The sequence below is a fragment of the Cydia fagiglandana genome, chromosome 17, assembly GCF_963556715.1.
Source record: "Cydia fagiglandana chromosome 17, ilCydFagi1.1, whole genome shotgun sequence".
NCBI lineage: Eukaryota > Metazoa > Arthropoda > Insecta > Lepidoptera > Tortricidae > Cydia > Cydia fagiglandana.
Window position 1 is genome coordinate 10,073,549 of NC_085948.1, and position 25,085 is coordinate 10,098,633.

General features: G+C 35.4%; 2 protein-coding genes and 1 long non-coding RNA gene across 3 annotated transcripts in view; 2 read left to right on the forward strand and 1 right to left on the reverse strand.

The window, feature by feature from the left end:
- LOC134672424 (cytochrome b5 reductase 4) overlaps nucleotides 1–25,085 on the reverse strand; it is a 109,497-nt gene that overhangs the window by 80,348 nt on the left and 4,064 nt on the right. The window contains exon 2 of the mRNA XM_063530311.1: nucleotides 5,323–5,686. Coding sequence (XP_063386381.1) covers nucleotides 5,323–5,680 — 358 coding nt within the window. The 5' untranslated portion in view covers nucleotides 5,681–5,686. The remainder of the gene's footprint in view (nucleotides 1–5,322; nucleotides 5,687–25,085) is intronic.
- LOC134672445 (uncharacterized) overlaps nucleotides 1–25,085 on the forward strand; it is a 142,087-nt gene that overhangs the window by 7,330 nt on the left and 109,672 nt on the right. The window lies entirely within an intron of this gene.
- Nucleotides 11,841–23,198, forward strand: LOC134672429 (fatty-acid amide hydrolase 2-A-like). Its single transcript, XM_063530325.1, has 6 exons — nucleotides 11,841–12,258; nucleotides 16,434–16,653; nucleotides 17,714–17,846; nucleotides 18,653–18,777; nucleotides 20,610–20,744; nucleotides 22,211–23,198. The coding sequence occupies exons 1-6, from the start codon at nucleotides 12,067–12,069 to the stop codon at nucleotides 22,978–22,980; spliced, it is 1,575 nt and encodes a 524-aa protein (XP_063386395.1). The 5' UTR covers nucleotides 11,841–12,066; the 3' UTR covers nucleotides 22,981–23,198.

The window sequence follows — 25,085 nt, forward strand, 5'->3', positions numbered from 1 at the left end:
GGAGTACTTAAAGTAGTTGTTTATTTTAAGAGCTTAATTTACAAGTGAAATATTCCCAAATTTAGCCACGAGCCTTTTGAGTGTTTTAATAAATTGATTTCTAATATGTACATAAACTGTTTATTCTCATACGTATATAAACGGTCACCTATAATTCATCCTTAAGTATCATCTAATCAAAGTTGTTATTAAAGTTGTGTAGTTCGTCATTATCGATTTTATTAATATTTATTGAACCTTTATCACAAAATCCAGAGAGTCATAATGAGCTGGTTGTAAAAATAAGCATATAACCAGAAATATATTTAAATATATTTTATGTAACACCTACTGTCTCCTCCGTGTATTGGCATATTATTTACGTCGAAATAAAGCATATAACCAAAACATTACTCAATATCTAAAGCTTAAAAAGCTTGGCGACTTAAGTGAATAAGTACAAATAATATACATATAGTAGGTACTATCTTATTATTCTACTCTAATTTAGTACCGTTAAGTAATAAAGAATGACGGATGCGGATGAAAGAAGAGAAGTAGATAATGAAATTATGATAATTTAAACAGATGGAACGTCAATAGGCATTATGGATAACCGAAATTTTCACTTGAATGATACTCAAACCATAAAGTTCTAAGATATTCCTCGACTTTGCCAATTTTGAAATACCTATCTCAGGAGTGACTCTCGAATTTCTTAAGTGATTGCCAGTGACATTGCTACTTTTGTGTAAGTAAGTGCCTATAGGCTATGTCAACAGTATCTTGCCAAGCTGTACGAGTACAGTCAGCAGCAATAGTTGCTAAGCGAGCGAGGTGTTCAAAATTACCTTGACGCGCTCTTATCCCCTTAACACTAAAGTCGCGTCAAGTTAATTTTGAATTACTCACCCGCTTAGCAACTATTGCTGCTGACTGTACCTAGACAGTCAGTAATAGAAATAATGTGTACTTTAGAAGTTATGAGGGAACAAAATGAACATACATACCGGTGATAATCATAACCCTCCTTTTGCATTGGCCAGTTTTTTTAGTTACCTACTCCTACTAGTTACCAGACATGTCATATTATAAATACACATACATGTATGCACAGTCGACGTCAAAAACACACTTTTGCATGTGACTGTTTTGTAATAAGGCGACAAATGTAACTATAAATTATCTTTGACTTCTAATGAACAAAGAGGAATGTAGCCTTTGAATTAAGGGATGTCTTCCAAGAGTAATGTCACTACTGACACTGACATATCATATCCATAATAATATCAAGCTAATCTCATCAGAATACGCCCCCTGTCTCGTTATTGAAAATAATTTCAATGAAACATCGAATGTAGAGGTGGATAATGCTTAATTCGTAACAAAAACTCGGAAAGTGACAAGGATTTATTGCAGTTGCATTAGGTAGCTATTGAGTACTTTCAGTTTCATTACCTATGTGGCTACCACATAGACTAGGAATCCTCTAGACCGAGTTTAGAGCAATTATTTTATTGCAACATGATGCCGATGATTACATGCAATGCAATGCAACCGATGATGCCATTAATGCCCCGTGCGCGGGACGAGGTGAGCGAAGTCCCGTGCCGTGATTGGTCCGTTCAAAGACACGGACGTCACACAAAGACACTTTCGACTCAAACATGGAGTAAAATTACCGTATGCGTGGCAGAGGGGGTAGCGCGACTATGCTCAGTCTGGAGGATGTTTTGTCGGTGGGCTACCACTACGAGAGTTTGGCACTGACATAAATGCTGAATAAAAAGAGAAGAGTCGTGGAATGTATTGGGCCCCGTACATGCATTCCACGACTCTTCTCTTTCCACACAAACTCTATCGAGAATGTAACTTTCTTTCTATGCATCTTGCTCGTACAAGCATATTAGTGCGAAAAAGATGTAAATTACGTAGACATTAGCGTTAAAATATGTCAGTTTTGACACTGTCAGTGATACGTGGTACGGGCTCCAATGAGATACGAGGTTTCTATGAATAGTGACAGAATGCTATATTGAGTTTTATTTTTTAACATTTGTAATGTTATTAGTCTTCAAAAAGCAATGTCGAATTGTACTGGAGCTTCCAAGAATATCTAAAACGCCTTTCCAGTTTTAATTTCACTGAAATTATTTATCCAAGACCCGCCTACTGAAAGATGAAAAGGAAGCTATGCAAAAAAAATATAAGTATCAAATTTTTTGTTTTTCTTACCGACGTAAGTAATCTTTGTTTGGCCAGGCTATTTTAAATACCAAGCAGTCTATAAATATTTTATCATTAGATGAAAAATTATAGCGTGGGTGGGTGTAGGATACTGTCACTATCCAATAACGTCCAGATAAATCATACATATAGGGTGAACAAACTAAATAGTATACTGACTGACCTATTCGGAACGTTACATGAGATTGTATGAAAACCACCATAGCAGGTAAGAGGAGAAGGGGGGTAACCGGAGAAACAACGTAACATTTGTAACTATGTATGTACTTATGGCGGTGTACGCGCCGCTGATTAAACTTAACACGACTTAACCGTATTTGCACACATGATAATATTATGGATAGCATATCGTTTCTCAGTAAACAAGAGTATTCTTCTTGGAGATATAGATTCAAAAATATTTAGACTCAAAGCTACGTCGATATCATGTAGGGACGCCATCGCCTTTAGTTTATTTACCTATTGATTAGTTAGTCAAATAGTTGCTGTTAATTTATATATCGTCAAGTTTAATCCAAGTATAACAAACGAAAACCAAAACTTGCCAATCGGGGGAAATGATGTATTAAACAACATACTTACTAAAATGTCGCCAAAGGTTAATGTTTATAATTTGTCTTTGGTTTTTATTTGGAATTTTTTTTTTGTTTTCTTGTATTCTTATTTTGCAGTGTCACAGTTTTTACTGTAATGCTGTGTCACTTTTTTGAGTAATAAATAAATAAATAATCTTTTTCTAATATTGAATAATTTTACGGTTTTCCTAATAAAAATAATTAAAATAAATATCAGTCATCCGTTTTCTTCTGCCTCAGCACCGGACAAGCAACTTTTCTTTAACTAGATAATCGAGGAGAGCTATGCAGTGTTTTATGACAACGTGTCGTGGCCACCCTTTGTATAAACTGAAGTGCTGCTCGAGTGGATGCAGATCCTACTTTATTCACTTCAGAGGGTATTAGGCCGGGGTAAGAAAATAGCTGCCCATCTTACTTACCTTAAGATGCTAAAGCACACGAGGGGTTAAAATAGCAAATGAATTGCTATTTTAACCCCTCGTATGCGGCTTGTCAGATTTGTTCAGTGAAAAAGTGACCTTGACATTTAGAACAATAGATTTGCACGCACGGATCCGTCTCTAACGGGTACAAGACATACAAAACAGAGTTAAAAAGAAAACTGAAAAAAAGAATCAAAAGTTTTAAAGAAATAGGCTTCGCTGTTAGGCCTGAGGAAGACTTGAGGCGGAACTTATTTAACTACAAACATACCTACTTTTTTCATTTTAACTTTAGAATAGCAAAATAGATTACCCCCGCATAAAAACTTTACACGCATCATCGCCCACACTGTAACTGTACATAGACAGTCAATGTTTAATAGCTTTACAATACAACTAAACCTATTACAAATTAAAACTTATACCTAAACACACTCGATCAATTAATAAATTAACTCTAAATTAAAACTAAGCTAAATAAAGCCACACCCAAGGACTCAATCAACATACATACATACATACATAGAACTTATGCCTTTTGTAATAGTTTTGTACATGCCTTTCTATCCCTAAGATGAATAGCTAAGGCTTTAAGAAATATTTAATATGCAGGCTTGGTACAAAGCATCTTTTAATATTCACATATTTCCCATCCCATGGATGATCGAGAGAAATTCCAATAAATGCTTATCGATGCTGAAAATGCTCAGGAAATAGTATGTAAAGTTAGATCTAGCCTGAGGTATGAATATATTAAATACTAGTGACCCGCCCCGGCTTCGCACGGGTTGACAAATTATTCAACGAAACCTTCTATTGTTTTATAAGGTGTAGTGATTGGATTCTGCGAAATAGCGTACCGACTTTTATGTTAAAATATTAGGCAGAGTCGCAATACAAAATTATTATTTAGCATTGATTAATCCTCGAATATCTCGATAATATTACCACTTTAAACTACCTGCGTATTTAATACGTATATGGCCGCTTTAACCATCTATGAATTGGAAATGAAAAATGAAAGGTCTGTATGTAATAAAAACAAATGAAATTGAGTATCTGAAGTTAGTGGTAGTTAGGGATAGTATAGTAACAGATTTTAGTTCCAATAGCGTCACAGTAAAAACTTTAAATATTATGAACTCGGTGACAACTCCGATAGAGGTACATTAAGTACCAGAGATAACAAAAATGAGTCGCGCTGACCCAGTCGTTTGGCATTGTTCCAAAACGATATTGTAATGTTTTTGCTAAAGGGCAAGAATCGCCTTACAGTAACGGCCATAAATATATCACTTTCGTATTTTTTTGTGTTCATACCTTTAAAGTATCATGGGCCCATTATATCACTTAAAACGTAACACCTCTGAGAATAGTAGAGGCTTGTTGGTTCAGAAGAGAGTATCACAAACTTTTCAAATTATAAATATCAAATGTGCATTAAAATTCCCCTCAGATTGATTCTTAGGACATCAAAATAGTTGTTTCAGAAATTCCAGTAGTTTTATACCAATTTTACGAGTATTTTTTTTTATATTTCCTTTTGGTCTGATGATATTTCTAGGCCAGACTTTTAACTGTTTAACAGAACTGTCATAGGTATATACCTACCATATATATGCCATCATTTTATGATCTTCATGGACACCAAAGTGTTTCGATGTCAAAGTATCGCCAAACATATATGTTATGTTACAATTATCTTGACAGGCCGTTTGTGATTTATCAGAAAATTACTTCTATTAGAAAGTTAAATGATTTAGAAAACCTGTTCTGAAAGAAGACTGAAAGAATGCATTTTCAATTTAGAATAGTATACTCAAAGTATCGTTTAGATTCAGACTACGCCAGCATTACTGCAGCAGTAATTTAGCGCGACATTACTGCTGACTGTATTGTTGTCGCATGTGTCAAAACCTCAAAACTCGCACCGCAATACTGCAGCAGAATCTGAATGTTACCTTTACTGTAAATCAAAACAAATTTTAAATGTTGACAACGAATAACAGCCCTTTTACTTGACGTTGGCTACGGGCAACACCGCCCTCAAGTCCATTCCATACTTACAAAGAAAAAAAAACGAATAACAGACATACCTGTAGCCGACCCGGTGTTGACAAGAGGTTGCTTCGGTCCAGTTTGCTGAACTATCGTCGTCGGTGGAGAATTCATCTGACTAGCAACCGTCTTCTCTGGTTGTGGCTGCGTGATCTTCATATAAGGAGTAGGAGTAGTAGGCAAGGACAACGGGGAAGATAACCGTAAAGGTGACGTGGGTGTGCCTAGGTTAGACGGTAAAGACAATTTGGACTCCGAAGAAATAAAGGGTTTCGTTTTACAAAGTATATCAGAATTTTCTGAGGATTCGGGAGTGCAGAGGACTGTGGGTAAGGATATTTGAAGCGAGCCATTTCTTGTTGGAGGCGTGTTGTCTTTGGGTGGCGAGTCGGCCATTATGCTCTATAAAGAAAATAAAGTCATTCAGTTTTATGGAGACAAATTTATGGGATCTATTTATAAGTAAGTACGAAATTAATTATGATAGCCATATCTTACTCGTGCATGGCTTACAAATAAAGATATATTTGTTCTATATTTGTCATAGCAAACACAATAAACGTTAAAATTTCTTTGTAGTTTTACATGTACAATGTATAATTACTGGTGCAATAAAGAATATTTACTTACTTACTTAAACCTAATAAAATATTATTATTTGGTTAGTTTATAGCAAAAACATTTTCTATTTTCGCTAAGCCATAAATTACATTTACTTCAGAAGAAATAAATAAGAGTTTGTAACTGGAGCTGCCGTTTTCAACCTTATTCCCAAAGGATTCCCGCAAACAGGCATTAAATATTCTGTATGACTCAAGAGATTAATACATAACTTCTAGTAACTGACGGCTGGTAAAAATAAAACAAAATATATTTTGAATTTATTACAGCAATTTTAGTTACGAAAAAATAAGTAAATCACATTTCAATTCTTCGGTGAATATTTTAATTTCTCGATTGAATTATGATTCGCCAAGAGTTCTCCAGAGACTTTTTTTCTTAGCCTATTTGAGTGTCCTAAGTACTGCTGGGCAAAGGCCTCTCCCCTGGTTTTCCATAACTCCCGATGTAGCGCTTCTTCCGGCGAGTTGTTAAGGAAGGCGTCAAAGACGTCCCGTCATCTCCGCCTGGTCCTGCCCCGCCTACAACTACTTACCTATGTATTACCTATGCAAAATATTCTGTTTGAACGCGAGCTCGCTCCTAGTGCTAGATTGAGAGTTTAGACACTTGCCTTTGAATGCTGACTTGCAGTTGCCGTTTATACCTTTGTATAGAGAATTGATTAAAGAATTGGAGAACTCGACGCGACGTAGTAAGTTATTCATGCCGTTCGACTTTCGACTGCCAAGAGTGAAAAAAAAAATACTTCATCAAGCTCATGCCTGGCTCCATGTGAGCCCATTCAAATGTGGCCTGCCATGAGAGGTGGTGGAATGGTCCTTATGCACATGAAGCATAAAGGTTTCTCTGATGGAAAGTCACAAATCATGTTTCTTAGGCTAAGACAATTTATTTGTTTAAAATATTTTTTCTGTAATGTTCAGAGTAATGATAACAGATTTATGTCGAGTGTTAGATCATTTCGTTTAACAACTAGGATAGACTTTTATTGACTTGCAGTTTGACTAACACTAAGCAACACTAAATGCAATGTGTAGTGTAACCGTTAGTTCCTAAGCTAATATTAACTCAGAGCAGGGTGTAAAACTTGCCCTCGGGATCCGTAACAACTACATGAGCTCAGAGGCAAAATGTTTTTTTAATTAGGTACTAGCTGCACACAGTTACATAGTAATTATGAGAAAAATCTATAAAGAGTACTCCATCTCCAAACAAGTAATAGTGAATGCTCAGCTAACGTAGGCGTAAGGACAAATACATTATTGCGAGAAGCTTCTAAAATTACTCCGATATTGACGTAAAAATTAATAAAATAAAAACGTTGACCAATTTAGATCTATTCGAATTACGTTGATTGTGTCGGGACTATCGGGAGAGTGTTGAAATGAGACGTTTGTTGAGTCTAGTTAATTGTCGCCTGATGTAGGGCTAAGATGGTCGGTTTTTTTTATCATTTCTCATCATACCTGTTAGTGTTACGTTCTTACAAGTATGTAAGTGTGAAAGTAACGCAAGGCATGACAAGTGATAAAAATGCGACCATTTTACCGCCGCTGACTGGTGTTGTGGGATGTGGGGTAGGTTGTTTTAATTTTGTAGAGATTTTTAACTTTCGGATTTGTGCACAATAGGTAGTTATGTGGTTGTGGGCACCGCTAGCCCAGGTGAGTGACATTCAGAGAGAGATCAGCTGTAGTTAATTGCAAGCGTGATGTCCTGATGTCACTACGAATTCCTAAATGGAACGAGATAGTTTACTCTCATTGTTATATACTGTGGTGCTATCAACCGAGGCAGCTTGTTAAATTTTAAACTTGTGAACGAGGTGATGATAAAGTGTGCGAACATAATGCAATATAGTTTTAAAAATAATAATATTAAAAACTAGGACAGCATTTCTTTTAACACGTTATTATAAAAATAGTGACAAGTGTTTATAACTTTTAGTTGCGTTTGTTGTAGGTAAGTACCTACGTGTATTTTAACATATAGCCATTATCAATATTTTATAAGGATAGGTACTGGAAAAGACGCTTTAACTATGCACAAACAGCACTATGTGTGTGCTGTTTGTGCATAGTTAAAGCGTCTTATATATTCATACACATTTCCTTCGAACGACGGACCTACCTAAGAGTATTTCGATGTAAGCCGCTTAGGGCGCTTAGCGCCCCTTTGCAGTCCTGATCTATACGATACCTAGATATGCACAAGACATTGCACATATGTGACGTTCCACGGGAAAAGGTACCTTATGAGGGTTTCTAGTTTCGGAGATATGAAATGTTTTGTAAAGAGGTGAAAAAATGTTCAATTTTTTTTTATTGTGTGATCTCAAACCTTAATGCGTAACGTTTGTTTACCTGTTTTTATTTTTGTTATAAGTTAGTTATAAGCCTAGTAACGTCGTCTTAGAGTTTAGTAAAAAGGTACCTTATGGAAAATAGGTTGAAAATTTCCATAAAAACTAGTCAATACGGGAAAAGAAGTTTGGTAGAGAACTGTATTAGCATTCTGCAAAACTAATTTGATAATTTCAGTTCTGGTTGGGGCGCCTAGCAAATATTATAACCGTACATCGACCGACATTATAAATCCAAGTAGCCTGCTATTATACTAAAGTTACTCTCGTCAAGTCTTTCTTAACTAGAATAATCTTCATTTGGTTTGTTCGCATGCAATAAATCAGCCTTATGGAATATCTAAGGTCATTGAACCTCAATGCCGCTTGTCTTCAATGGCAACCAAAATATATTATTGATAAGAAATAGACGATTTATAACATCTTTACCCCAAAATATTATTAGTTTATCCTAACTGTTTCATCATCATCATGCCTCATCATGTAACTTAACCACAAGGTACCTTTTCATTACATACAAATTATTGGTCCTTTTTAAGATTATTATGACGAAGAACTAATTAAATTTGTGGCAGTTTAATTTAAATTAATATTTTCTATTCATAAAAGATAAAAGCTTCAATGTGATTGATGTTTTGTAGTGATGTATTATTAGATTTATTTCCATAAGGTACCTTTTCGTAAATGTATGGAGCAAATACTGTTATTGTTATGTAAGTTTAAAGTGGCATAAGGGGTTAAATATAGTATTTAGTTGGGGTTTTAGGATTTATTTCATTTGAATGACAGAATATCTTTCATATGTGCTCAGAAAAATTGACTGTGTGTTACATTAAAAGTAAAAATATTCAATTTTCTGATTTTATATGAAAAAGTCAGAAAATACATTTTCACCTCTAAATCGGTATTGTTTTTTGCTTAAACTGTCTCTTAGTGTCGTTTTCTAATAGATAAAATTTAAATCTTGAGAGCTCATTGCAATCAATCGTGAAAATGAAATAAAACTTTATTTTCAAGAGACTGGTTAGTATACATACACATAAATCAGTCGATATCAAAGGTTTCTATTTGCATTACAGAACAAGTCGCAACGTTTTTTTAATCTCAGATATATAAGGTATTATTATTTGTAGTCAACTATGTAACTTACTTCAGGAACATAGTTTTTTAGGCGGCTAAACTTAAAACTTCTCTATCGTAAAGTTGCTCATTTCACATTATTTTCAAAAAATCATGTCTCTGTAACTACGCAACTTAGGAGGTTAATCTTTTGTGTTATCGATAGCTTATTTATTGTAGATTACTGGGGTATGCATAACTCCATACCCGCCATAAGGTACCTTTGACCGTGGGACGTCACATATGCAATATTACTGGAAAGATTATATTTGATATTTTTTGTTGTAAAAGCTGGCAAAGTACGTGTAGGAGCCTAGGAGGGACCGTGTAAACGTTCCATAACAGTTAAATGTACGAGTACGTAGGTAAATTCCGCTGTCAGGTAAAGATAAGTAACATTTCAAGAACAAAGTATTAAATAGTCAGATATTCTTGTACATTTTAGTTGCGAAAAATTCAAACAGAACTTTTTTACGAGATAAAATAAGATACATTTTCAACCAGGAGGCTAATTCAAATTTACATTTTGACATCAAAATGATATCTGAATGCTTGTATGGATAAGTACGTGCTAAATGCACGCGCGAATGATGACATCATTTAGAACTCATTTTGAAGTCAAAATGTACGATCGAAATGGCCCACTTCGCTCAATATTAATCACTTCGCTCAATGTTATCCATCATAAAATATAGAATTTAAACTTCTTACATTATAGAAACAGCCCAGTCCAACATCCCACAAAATTAATCGCATAGAACGAGGCCATTAATGTTCAACGACTGTAATAATAATTTGCCTGCCCGTTGTAACTTAATTACTGAATTGGGAAACCGGATTTCGTAGTGCGGTTTTATCAGTTTAGCCAAAATTTTGCTTGCTTAAAGTATTTTTGATGTGAATGAGAATAACGAAAACTAATGCTAAATAAGTGTGTCAATGTGCTAAACTGCAAAACGTAATTCAAGACCAAAAAAAGTAAGAAATGTTGCCATTTATTTACTAGCGCGTCTTGTATTTATGTAAAAATAAGTAAATAAAAGTACTTTTTTAAATTGCAGGAGTAAATTTACCTACTAATAAATTAATTATTTTAGCGTGATTATTTATCAAAATGAATTTACTATTTTACAAACAAATTATTGCAGTGGCAACATTGTCTTACTTTTTTTGGTCTTGAATTACGTTTTGCAGTATAGAGGCCAAGCTTGCTGGGGACTCTTAATAATTGTACAAAAGATTCATAATTATTTAGGTGCTATTTAGAGAATTTAGTGCCACCAATGCCATTAATTTATCCCCATCATTTTTAATGTATCGCAGTACCATTTTGATTGGGCGAGTGTACATTGCTACATTGGAAATTAAGTACAGTCAACTGTAAAAATATGGGTGTACAAATCATCTCAAAAATATGTCCCATAGCTCTTATGTCAGTGAATTGTTGTCTTGTCTGTTGAAAAAGTTGTCTACACCCATATTTTTACAGTTGACTGTACAACATTTTGCTGGCCTAGGCCGGTAATGTGTTTGTGAACCCAGTGTTAGCTTCGAACCCGAGATTCACGAACATAATGATAATATTTCCGAACGTGTCTGAGAAAATTAAAATGTCTTTCTCTTTTATCACACTATGAAGCTCGCAGCTTCAGCGTCACATTTTCCACTTGAGAGAATTTTACGCACAATGCATCCTCCTTTGTGCTCAGTCTATAGAAACGAGTAAGCCATGATGTCACTAAGTGCTAAAGTGACTTAAATTGACAATGTTATTGTCATTGTCACATTATTTATTTATTTTTATTTGATTATGTTTGTACCGTTATTGATGTAGTAATACAACGAAATTATAGTTACATTTTTAAACAATAGGTATGTATGTACCTACATAAATAACACAAAATGTAAAGGTTTAACTTAACGTATAAAAAATACTGATAAGGTGGTAGTCATAATACAAATAAATATGTGTCACGTTTATCTTCTTGGTTGTGGGCACAGATAAAAGTAGATAATTTAGGTAATTTATTTATGCCTAATATAGTTACTTTTAATAGTTGTAATAATGCCTCTGCGTTATATTCTAATTCTCAGATCTCTTCTCTCAGATTCAGACTATGGATTCAAATTAAACAGTATGTTTTTCCCCAAGGCCTAAGCGCACTACATAAAAATTTCAACGAAATTGGTTCAGTACCTTAGACATGAAACAAGCAAACTTACTTTCTCATATGAAATTATCATGAATTAATCATAGGCATCCTATAAGTCGGAAGCCGGTTGATTCTTACTGCCTCGATAACTATAATGAATATAGAATTCATATAAACCTATGTGTCACACATAGCATTGTTTGTTTACCGGGTAGTCGCCTCGCTATCAAAACAGTTCTACTCGCCGGATTAAAGCTTTATGGTGAACGCGTCCGTGCACTCGACGGTAGGACTCACCGACTCGGCCCCGTCTGGCAACCGCGCGGCGTCAAGCCTGTCCGCAGAGAGAGACGGCACACTACACAAACCATGACGTAAGCCTCGAGTCGTGTAGGCAAACTCAACTGAATGAATCGACAGCGACAGTCCTCGGCGCACTGTCCTCCGCGAGCATACTAAACGAGTGTTTCCATAAGTGTAAATAAAACAGTTTGGACCGTGTCAATGCGTGTGTTAAAATAAACATGGATACAGATATTAAACCGATCAGCTTGAAGCTGAAAGTATTCCACGCAGTGAGGTACTTCCTGGCGAGTATAGCGAGGGTATTCTTTACTCTTTACTATGGGAAGAAAGGGGAGAAGCTGCCGCCGATAACCGATGAGATCCTGAAGCAACCGGCGATCGAAGTCGCGAGAAGGATTAGGAATAAAGAGGTTTGTTATAATTTTCTTGTTGAAAACATTTAATTATTATTTACGTAGGATATTTGTACCTTGAATAACAATGTAACTAAGCGTAGTTCCATATTTGAATAAGGTACTTATGTACTTAGTGTATCTACCTATTTGTTTTTTAATTGTCATTGTTAGAAAATAGTGACTATGATGAATGCCCTTTATAGTGCCGTGTCGTTAGGGATACCTAGTTTTATCGCCTTTTTTATCGGTGTGGAGAATATTAGGTAATTGAAAATTTAATTGAGGCTGTTATGGAACTTATGGAAGTTTGTTATCTTACCCAAAGATTAGATTGCCTGCAGCTGTATCAGGAAAACAACCATGTCCAAAATAGAATGGCAATGTTTTTTTTTTAAGTTTATTATTTATCAGGACCTTTATACAGTTGTAGTGTACATATCGACCCTATAAAGCCGCTTCTTATATATCTCCAGAAATTATGTATGTCCAAAATAGAATGGCAATGTTTATTATAAAGAATAACTCTGCGGTTGTTATGTAGACTATATTGATAAAAATGTCTGCGTTTATTTAATCCTCACGTTGTTTATTTATTTGTAGACTATTTTATTGAACGCAATAGTCGTGTTTGCATTTGTTCCAAGTCACGTAAAATGGGATGACCTTGTAGTTGGAAGGAACAAGAAACCATGTCAAAGCCACGGCTAATTCATCAGCTTGATAAATAATTAAAGACTCTAAAGAACTCAAAAATGCAACTAGGTAATGCCGTTGGGCACGCGATGGAATGACTATTAGGATTTCATAGCTAGACCTAGTTACCTTTATAATTCAAATAAAGATCGCTACTATTCCCACATTTTGTTTTATGTAGGTACAAATATATACATTTTATGTTTACCACTTCCGAAAATAAAACAACACGCCACGCCATTCAAAACCGCATCAATAACGTATACCAATACCCACCTAGTATCGGTATTATGTAGTACATACATAGTTGTATATTTTATATTTTCCATGTTTATCGCAAACAGACAGACGGATTCGGTATGTACAACGCCGTTGAACATTTTGTTTAAAAATAACGTACGCGTTAATTAAAGTTACTTATAACAATCAATGCATTATGGGACGAATCATGTTTATTATGTTTTCATATGTCCATTGTCCAGCTTTGTTAACAGCGACGATCGTCATATGACATAACATCCTCCTTTTTAGGGTTCCGTACCAAAAAGTTAAAAAAGGAACCCTTATGGTGCGACTCTGTCCGTCCGTCCATGTCTGTCACATCGCTAAATATCTTGAGAACTACTTAAGCTATATCGATTTGAAATAGTAATGAACAACGCTAACCCAGACTCATTTAAAGTATTTTTTTTAACTTGATTTAAAACGTAATTTTTTAACTTGATTTAAGCCGTTAAAATACTATTGTATTATGGATAATGAATAAGCAAAATGTTTTGATGATTTATCACCTCCATTTATGTAATTACAGCAAACATAAAGGCCTCCAAATCAACGTAACTGACATAAGGAACTGTCAATAAACAAGTCCCTCGATTGTTAACCGGTCTCTGATGTGTTGTTTTTGTAGACATCCTTAAATGTGTGACGGAAAGTTGAGTGATATGAGTTGAGTTGAGATGAGAGAGGAAAAAAATGTTACTAACCAATGTTTTTGCTGTCTCATTCCTCACTGTTTGTAACGTAAATAATGTAATGTGTAGTAATAATACGCTTTAAGAAGATATATAGATAGAGGATATACTTGTACCTACATACAATAGGTATTACGCCAAGTACCTATATACTCGTCCATAAGTACCTAAATTTTTTTTTCGTACCTATTGTTAGTTTTAAAAGTTGGTTGGTTAAATGCAACATTTGTCGCATTTTATGTAATATTTTGCATTATTACTCGTAATTGTAGAATTCGTTCGCACTGCAAATTGTGTAATAACACATAGGGCCAAATTAAGTTACGAAAAATGTAAGGAACGTAATCATTGGTGGACTCGTTAACAATAACAACCATCGCTCGGTTCATACAGGGAACAAACATCCATCAAACAGGAAAAGACGTACGTTTGCTCGTACGGAACGGACAGTTAACCAATTAGGACGACGCCGTTCTCGACGCTAAAAACGAAACTGTCAATCGTCTGCTACAATTTGACTGTCCATGTGTTACTGTCGCACTTACATACGTGTAAGAACGTGACGGACACCATGCCAGACGATAAAAGCGTTGCTGTGCTTTGGCATTTAATATGAAATTTTGTAAAAAGTGACGTAATCACCAGTCACCGTCAGATTTGATATTCCAAATACCAACACCTCTCAACCACAACTTAAAAACAATGTAAAATTGCATTCTGGCCAGGGCTCAATTATTATTCGGTCGGAAACTTGATATTTTAACAGCCTAATTTAAATTGTAAATTTATTCCGGAATGAACCAAATCAAACGATTGTTTTCATTACGGCTGGTCGGAAAATATTTTTTTTTTCTAATAATTTGCTGCATTTTTTAAATTATCTTCCCTAATTTCATTCGATATAGATATCGATATTCATAGACTACATTTTATTTATTTAGAGGTAATCCTAAAAACAAATTATGACTTACAAAAATAAATGAAACTAAGCACTAAAGAGACTAAACTAAAACGACCTAAAAATAAAAACCTACAAATAAAAAATTGGCCCAAGGTTGTTTAACTTGTTTATAATAAATTTAATACCCTTATTTAGTGTAGCGGTCGGCAGCAACCCGTTCCTCTTATATTTTATAAGAGACTCTTTTTGGGTAATATTTTAATAAAATAGGATTACCAAAAACTGATTTTGTACGATTTACAATATACATCTTTAACATTAAAAAATCTTTACGTATCTACGTAAACCATCCTTACAAGAAATGTTCTATATTCTATACATGCAAAATTTTGTTGTTTACGATACGATGGTTTATAATTTATAACGGCTAGCCATACCTACTTAAAGTTAATCGTAGTTCTTACGTAAGGTCACAAAGATGCGATTTTTTTTAATTTCGATGAAATTATGACGTTTAAAATAATATTTCCACACTCTTTGCTATCAAACACGGTGCAGAGTTAGCTTAAACGGGTTTCAGTGTTCAAATAAACATAACAAAAATGTTGTTTTTAATAATTTGGTGCCAATACAAACCCAACGTTGCTCATTTTTTCCTTTACATTCTTACGTAATAATAGGGGCTCAAAAACTGACAAAAGCCGCCTTACGTAATAAATGAATGGCGCCTTTCAAGAAGGTTCAAGATGGATTTATATAAATAAGTTTTACCGAATTACTAAAACTAATTCGTAGACTTCGCAATCACGAAAAGCGATCGAATTAGGTAATAGCTAAATTACGTCAAATTAGGATAAATGTACGACGTTGCTACTCGACCCTTGGGGTACATAACAATCCACTTTGTCCTGTAGCTTTCAGCATGGTTTACCGTTACTAATGAAAATAGGCACCACTTAAGTATAGGTATTATGATTATTATGAAATTTGTCTACTCACGAAGAGAAGCTCTAATAGGATATTTCTATGATGAAATTTGATTGCAAAAAACAATGACAGTTAAAGATCGTAGTCATATAAAAGTTATGATGATATAGGCGTGTTTAGATATTTGTGAACAACTTGGTCGCTTTCATATATTTGATGGCGACTGTACGAGTATCGAGTCGGACTTTCGTATGAACTGAAATATGTAAATGAAAAAAACTAAACTTCTATGTAGTAAGATGGTATTTTTCGAGTATGGGATGGGACCGATAAAAAAAAAAATAATAAAGTTACATCGATTTAAAACCTGCCTTTGCCTCCAATTATGTAGCAAAATTTAGTAATTAAACTTGAGCCAGATAAGATCGTTATCGTACCGCTGTGACTTCTTATAAGTATTGTTCGAATCGGCCCGTAAGACCGTAGCCGTCATAACTAAGAGTTAATTCATAACTCTGTCTAATAGGTATGTGATCTTAGGTTGAACCGGCTTATAATCAAAGCAGTATATATATATATATATATGAAATATCTAACAAAAACGTGCGGCAGTAAAAATTTCATCACCAAATTTACAGCCATGATTCATATTCGCTTCCAAAACATATTTCCATTTTATGATGCCTTCTTTTCAGGTCACGAGTGTAGAGGTACTCGAGACGTGCATCAGACGCATCAAGGATGTCAACTCGGCCCTCAACTGTTTCGTGGAAGACCGGTTCGAGCTGGCTAAGAAAGAGGCGAAAGAGGCTGATGAACTCATAGGCAGTGGGACCATGACGACCGAACAGTTGGAAAATGAGAAGCCTCTCTTAGGCGTACCTTTCACTACGAAAGACTGCATCGCTGTTAAAGGTAATGAACGCATTTTAACTGTATTTTATTGTTTAAATCACATGTTACGTGATAAGTGGCGTAATGATATGTAGTGTATGCAGTTATTGCACTCATGTTGAAACGAGTTCGATGCTATAGCATGTTATGTCATACGTTATTATCTTTTCTTTTGGAATGTAAGCTTTGTAACGAGGTACATATCTACATACATGATAACTTTATACATGTTTCTTTTAATATTAAAATGCTTCGTCCGTTTGATTGTCGCGTTATTAAAAGTTTTTTTACTAATGTTAACAATGATTTGCTATTATTTATACTTTGCTATGCCGTTATTTAGAATGATGGACAAATGGACAGACCCACGCCACCAAAGGCGCACCTTTTTTACGTCCTTGATGAAATGTTTGTACCTACATAATGGTTGTCATATGTTAATTGGACAAACAAGTATCTACTAATAGGTAACCACCAGGTAGTTCTATGTTATGTATACTATTTCAGTGTATAAGCATAAGGATATTATGATATCTCATCGATAGTGATATATCAGCCGCATGTTGTTTTTGTAAGTAGGCTTTAGAATCGATTTCTCACATGGAATATCATATCATCACCTATTGAAATCCGTAATCTATGAGTAAATACCCCTCGAATGCATCGAGAATTGAACTGTAGAATGACAGGTCTATCATGAATATAATGATCTACTTAATTTAAAACTTTTTGTTAGATAGGAAATCAATTCATCATCTCTTATTATTCCTCTAGCCTCTAACTAATTATTGAAATTCTGAAAATGTTCAATGTTTTCTAACCTAACTATTGTTACAAGATTATAGTTAGAATTAAGATCGTAAGTATAGCGAATGAATAGTCATTAGTCCCTGCAAGCCTATTCTGGATCGCCGTATCCACATTTATCCACGTGATAAAACAACTGTCACTTTTTAACTCTGCGGGATAGAAAGAGACGGACTCCGTTTATCACGCTGTCACGTAGACAAATACGTCCATCATATCCGTACTGATTCTACATGACATGGGAATACAACGTTGTTGCATTTTAATTCCACAGGCCTACATCACACATCTGGGGTCGTGCTTCGAAAAGACGTGATCGCCAAAGAAGACGCCGAGAGTATAAGGTTGCTGCGAAGCAAGGGAGCCATCATCATGGGCCTTACCAACGTACCAGAAATTTGTATGTGGTAAGTAGCACTAACTCTACTAATTTACTACTACTGTTTTGTAACTAATTATATTTACAAAACAGTACTAATAATTATAACTCTACTAATTTACTAACTAATTTGTTCAAGTCTCAAAATTTAAAAATTTTAACAGCTGTCATTAGATTAGAGCAACTAAAAGGCATAATAAATCTTCTTCTTCAGTCGGTCCCTCAATACCGAGGATCGTGACATCATATCCTTCTGTTGAAGACCAGGTTCCTCCATAGGGTTCTGTTCCCCGCCAAGCGCATGGCCTCGTGCAGTTTTAAGGATAAATAAAAAGATTGTATTATTATTATGAAATCCACAGTACTAAAGTAATATTATCATATATACGAGTATACTCGCACTACGTTGTAATTCGAATCAGTTTTTCGCGTTTTATTCATTACTCATGCGTGCATTAAATAAGTTGAGCACGGTACAACTATCAAGTATCAATATTATCATAACATCATGATCATGTATCATGACTTCGTAAATTCAAGTGTATTTTAAGCTCCATATACATATATTGTTATCATAATATTTATCTTATTAAACCGGACTTACCACGACAAATGCAACAATTATTAATTTTATAAATAGAGTCTAGCTAACTAGGTGTCAGCCAGTCAAAAGGTGCGAAATTATCGCTGGATTTAAACGCAATTTCTATATCCATAATATTCATTTGGAAATATCATCATTACGTTTCAAACGTACGTACGTATATGTTTTCAAAGTTCAAACCACTTGTACCGTAAATAATAATATATGTGCAATTTCGGTGTATGTTTTAGGTGGGAAACTCACAACCACATACACGGCAGAACGAACAACCCGTACAACACCACAAGGATCGTTGGCGGCTCGTCAGGGGGCGAGGGGTGTCTACAAGGGGCTGCTGGCAGCATATTTGGCATTGGTAAGAACTTTAGACCCCAAATGCAATAAACAAAGAAACGGGTTATTCCCTGTTACTATGGTAACAGTACCACTGAAGTGAATTGGCGGTAACCATCTACTCGAAGGGTGAGACGAATCTCCTTGAGTGTGCTTTCCGATTGCGCATATTTAATCTCCAGAGTAAATTATTGTGTCACGTATATCGTGAGAATTCCTTGTGGTATAAACATAAACTGTATACTTTTTATAAAATAGGTAAAGCTACGTTTATTTATGTAGCCCCATGTCAAGCAGTTTTACATAAATATTCCTGATTGGCATAACATTTTTTTTATTTGCTATATTTTTGAATTTACTTTTAATTCTGGATATGAGTACATCACTTGTTACGGATAATAAGGTCTCATTTATACTGGGCCGCTAGAGAATACGTTCCGTAACCTATGTAAACAAGGTCTCTGACGGGAAGTCTACTTGTTAGTATACTTCCTATTCCATACAAAATTCATACAGGCTAATGAGCTTAGCGTTTCGTATCCCACTAGGTTCCTTTCCTTCCGAGTATTATAAGTTCTTTTAATATAAAATCTTTATTATTCCACTTTTTTATGATTTGTTGAGACGACGAGGCCTGTGCCCAGCAATGGGAAGTGTATAAGCTGATAATAGACTTTTAGCAGTATTGCACTGAAAGCGCTGTCGGATTGCTCTAAATAGATATAACACAAAACGTGAAACCATTCCGCAATTTAAGCGATAAAACAAATGAAAGTGGTCGTCCCCATTTTCGATGAAATATACTTATCACTTTGACAATCCTGCATTATTCATCTAGCGTTATTTTGTATTGTAAACTTTCGACCGTACAGAACAAGGTTGGCTTTTCAGTTAAACGACTGAATCAAATACGAGTTATGGGAAATAATCGGGCTATATTCTGGCGCGAACTTCACATGTTCGTTGAGTGTTGCGGTTTCAATTTCGAATACCCTTTGTTTTATTCAAGTTAAGTTAATATATGTGGGTAATATTTCAACCCCGTAGGCCATTTAGATTTATTAAATATACAAAGGGGTAACGTGAAAGTCCATGGATGTAAATGGGAGGTGGACGTTGGGCAAAAGAGGTTACTAGGCCAAGGTGGTTATGATCTCTTTGACAACATTGGCCCATGGAGACCCATCAGTTAGATCAGCGATTGGCAATCTTTTACCAGCCAAGGGCCACATAGTAGTTAACGAAGTAGCGGGCCACACTTTGTTAATATTTATGCCTGGGTTAGACCGACCGCTGGGTTAGATGGTCAGATAATATCTGCCGTTATTACCTACGGGAAAGTAAAGGTTGAGATTAGCATAAGTCCGAGGAGGGTTAGCGTAATAAAGAAAATACTTAATACTCAGCAGGAATTATACTAACATAATACTTAGATGTTAATGTAAAGTAAATATTCCTTTGTTTCTATAAACTGCCGCGAACAGGCAAGAAATAGAACCAATTGTTGTAATGTAACACTTGGTTTATTAAAAGTTTTCATGTTAGCTTCTAACAAATTCTAAATTCAGAAACCAGTATTGTGCAATTTCAAACAGAACACCACGATGGCGTGAAACACAACACAACGAGGAAACTTCCTTCAATTATATAATACTCTCAAGTTGAAGAGCACAGAACATGTTACTCAATATACAATTTATACATTTAAATTAAACCACTTCAAACCTCAAAACACGGTAAAACAATTAGGAGTCTAGATCTGTTTATAAATAGTTATTACAGTTCTGCACGTCTCTAACGTTTCTGTTTTATCTTAAAGTACTTTAATAAATATATGTGAATTTATATTTTCAGGGTCTGACATAGGAGGCTCCATCCGCATGCCAGCGTTCTTTAACGGAATATTCGGACACAAACCATCCCGAAACATAGTGTCAAATGCCGGTCAATATCCACTACCGAAGACTGATCTGCTTAATTCATACCTAGGTAAGTAACAAAAACTTATGCCAATCTATTATAACCGATTCGTACGTAGTATCTAACCGTTATTTACCATCAGAAACTCACAATCGATACTAAAAATTTAATATAACAGTCATACAGAATATTATTTAACCGTATAAGAAATATTAAACCAAAGCCGCCTATGTAATCATAACGTATAGGTAGTTATGGTTATCCTCACGGGTTCGTATATAAACGTAGGTATGTAAATCTTATCCCCGGCAACTATTTAATGTTTCTCTTTTCAATGTCGTCACGAGTCCGCCCGCATTACTTCAGTAATTATTTTGTCACTACTTTGAATTTCGTCTTCGAACATAGACTATTTGCTTGCTTGATGCTTAACGTTAAAGACCGGACAACTTGCGGTCATTTATCAAATCAACCATCAACCTGTATAATTTTGCCAGAGGAGTTCTCTAGGGGTGCATTAATTTCAATCGCTTAACTATTATATTTATAGCTTAGGCGAGTCGCGGGTTGAGGCTATATATTACACTGCCACCCAAAAACTCCACTTTATTAAGCTTTTACGAATAACGCAAGGTCAACACACATAGGCGATTAGGCGCTTATTAACTTGTGATATGTGGTTAAGAGTAGTTAAGACGAATACATCAATACTGGTTTTTTATTCATTACGAATTTGACCGAGGTATAAAATACACTTTTGCTTTAAAAATGCCGTAAAAATTTGTTCTGACGCTAAATATTGGAATAAGACAAGCTAGCCAGCCAGGAAGATTACATTTCTGCCCTTAATTTTGCATATGCATATTCTAAATTGAAGATATACTTAACAGAAAAAGCAATAAAGAATGGCTAGAAGGTTTTTCGTGTATAGTCATAAAACCTCGTATAGTGAGCGGCGAGGGCGGTCGGCGTACGTTCGGTTCGAGCGCCAACATCCGGTGCCTTTTCACAGTTTTCACTGTGATTTCGAATCGCAGAGGACTTATAGCCCAGTTCGTTTGATGTACCGTCGTATTTTGTACGAGTATGTGTGACAGAGACGACTATTTAATATAGACTGTTTCAGACGGGTTAAGCTAACTCTGCCCTGACTGACGTAACAAAGAGTGTCGTAATACGAAAATGTTATATTTTAGTAGAAATATGACGCTTGTGCTGATATGCTTTCCCACTTTATAAAGCTTCTAGATACGCTGTTTTTTTGTGTTTGTGTAGGTACTATTAACTAGCCCCTACATTTAGATCAGTAGTAGGTACTGTAGGTAGACAGTGGGTGGGTCAAGTGGGTGGGTGGCACTACAACTGTCAACACAACAGTACAGCCAATTGGTTGTTACTAAATGCAATTTAGCCCTAAACTTATTTCGACTCTCCTAAAATCTACGGAAGGTTTTATATACGTTAATATAAGCTTTGTAAGAATATTCAAATAAGAAATCACAGAGACATTCTAATGAAACCTTTGTCATTTACAGGTCTCGGTCCCATGACGCGGTATGCGGTCGATCTTAAACCCCTCCTGAAGATTATATCGGGCGATAACGCAAACAAACTTGCTTTAGATAAACCCGTCGACGTAGGGAAACTGAAGGTTTACTATCAGTTCAGTAACAAGGCCCCAATGATAGATTCCGTAGACCCAGATATCAAGGCAGCCATGAAAAAAGTTGTGGAATTTCTAAATCTCAAACACAAAATAGTAGCTGAAGAAAAGCAGATCAAACTTCTCCAGAAATCAATGCCCATTTGGATGACAACGATGAAAAATGAAGAACCGTTTGAGAGTCTGATAATGGCTAAGCAAGGTACGATGGCGATTGTTATAGAAATTTTCAAAAATCTCATTGGGTGTTCGGGAAATACTTTGATAGGGCTGTTCACCGCTTTAATGGACCGCTCCGGCACACCAGTAGGCAGTCCGAGATACAACCACTATCTGAAGTTACGTGATAGTTTAGAGAAGATTTTTGTAGAGATGCTTGGTGATGATGGTGTGTTCTTATATCCTACGCATCCTACGCCAGCCCCCTACCATAACGAGCCAGTGTTTAAACCATTGAACTTCTGTTATACCGCCATTATTAACTGCCTCGGTTTACCAGCGACGACAGTACCTTTGGGTTTAAGCAGCGAAGGCCTTCCAATAGGAATACAGGTAGTAGCCAATCACAACAATGACCGATTGTGTTTAGCTGTTGCTGAAGAACTTGAAAAAGGTTTTGGAGGCTGGATTGAACCTAAATAGATGAAAGTTGTTTAAAATGTATATTGGACCATATGAGATGTATTTACCTTACCAATATACAGTGTATATTATACACTGATTAAATAATAGGCTGTGCCTCGCATTTTGTCGAGAAATGTTCTACAATGTGTTATCAGTTATCACAAATAGATATACCTGTACCTTATATATATATTGTATTTTTGTAAATTGTTTTAATAAAGATTTTTTTAACCTTTTCATTACCTACTTATTTACTTACTGCGAATGATATTTTTACAATTACCTAATGACATGTTGCTGTCGTTTACTTTATTGCTGAACCGTATGTACATACAGTAGTAGAGTTAAACCAAGAAAAGTCTGCATATATTTTGATAGCCCACGCAGTGCAAGTGTTATTTTAAACGTCAAACGTCTATGAAATTATCACGAATAAATAACACTTACACTGCGTGGGCTCTCAAAATCGCTGCAGACTTTTCTTGGTCTATATCTATTCATTTTGGTTTTCCTGATAACAAAGTACGAGTAGTAGTGATAGACATACTCATGTTAATAACTCGCAATTAGAACGAATATTACGCTTATATAATAAAGAAGTCAAATGTCGATCATCTGAATCTGGACCAACTGGATAACAATAGGACATCAAGCCAGTGGCGTAGCTAGGGGGGGGGCGGCGGGGGCCCGTTTAGGGGTGACACCCGACCGTGAACAGTAGTGCCACCTATAAAAATTCGTAAAATTAAAGCGATGGAGTAAATCCTGAGCTATTTAACAAAAATTACAATTACTCTTTTTAAATATATTTTACAATTTTGATTGAATTTTGGGGTGACACCCACAATTTCCGCACCGCGTGCCACCCATGCTAGCTACGCCACTGCATCAAGCATCAGTGCAACTATTACTCACAGGCCAATTAAATCTATAATAGATGTATAACTTTGCTGTAGGTAGCGATAAAGAACATCCGCTTATAGCCAACAGCCAACGTGGGCATTCAAGGACAACACGAAGATAGCCGTCATTGTACCAGTTACGTCAATCGCTTACCTACCTACTACGTCTGGGGTCGGCTAGTTGCCGAGCCAAATGTGGCCTATTAATTTTTTTTTTTTTGTTTTAGACTGATGTTTTTATACTGCAGACACTGCAGTTCAGGTTCAGAATTTTAATAGAGTCGCACCAATCAATCCTGCAGCGGATTTGATAGCCCACGCAGTGCATGTGTCATTTTTAACGTTAAACTTCTATGAAATGATGTCGTATACAATAACACTTACACTGCGTGGGCTATCAAATTCAGACTTTTATTGGTGCGACTATAGGTACTTAAGGGAAGTCCGAAACAGATATTTGAGGACTTTTATTTATGAAGATTACCGGGTAATGATATAAAATCTAATAGTTTTTTATTTATTAAATTTTATTTTAATGCTTTGCAATAAAATCTTACTAGCATGGTAATTTTAACTGAACTTTTAAGTTGTGCGTAATAGTTATTACGCAATAGTTATTGCGTAATAGTTTGTACAAAATTGTAAATAAGTACAAATTTTATTCGACTTACAGTGAATGTAACAAACAGTTTATCTACGCATTTGTAATTTTGGGTAAGATAAGACGAGGATTTTAATTAAAATACCATAGCGCACATTGATAATTAAAATTTAATCACAATCTAAGGTACAACGTAATTACATTACCGCCGTAACCAATGTTATTAATTATTAATTGCTACGTGACATAGTTTCTGATATTGTAATTCAATAAAATAACACATAAAAACCCGATTAATATACATATACAATGACGATTTAATGGCTCCTCTACACGTTGGGCCAACGCCGGCCAATCCAAGGGACGCATTTATGCATTAGAGGGAGCGAGTGATATTGCTATCTCATTCTACCGCATGGCTGCGTCCCTTAGAGTGGCCGGCGTTGGCCAATCGTGTAAAGGAGCAATAAGAGAGTGATTGTGACGACGTGCACTCAACAACGCATCCGAAATTTTAATAGGTATTAGGTAGTTAGAAATATTCTAAAGGCAAGTGAGTCCTATTTTGGGTAAAAAAAACATGCAACAATACAATAAAAATGCCATGGTGCCATCCAGTA

Bases quoted from the DNA above. Each gene is read 5' to 3' on its own strand.
- LOC134672429 (XM_063530325.1), top strand. From the start codon at position 12,067: ATGGATACAGATATTAAACCGATCAGCTTGAAGCTGAAAGTATTCCAC. The intron at 17,847-18,652 runs GTAAGTAGCACT...TGTATGTTTTAG, and splicing joins GTACCAGAAATTTGTATGTG to GTGGGAAACTCACAACCACA. The intron at 20,745-22,210 runs GTAAGTAACAAA...TGTCATTTACAG, and splicing joins TCTGCTTAATTCATACCTAG to GTCTCGGTCCCATGACGCGG.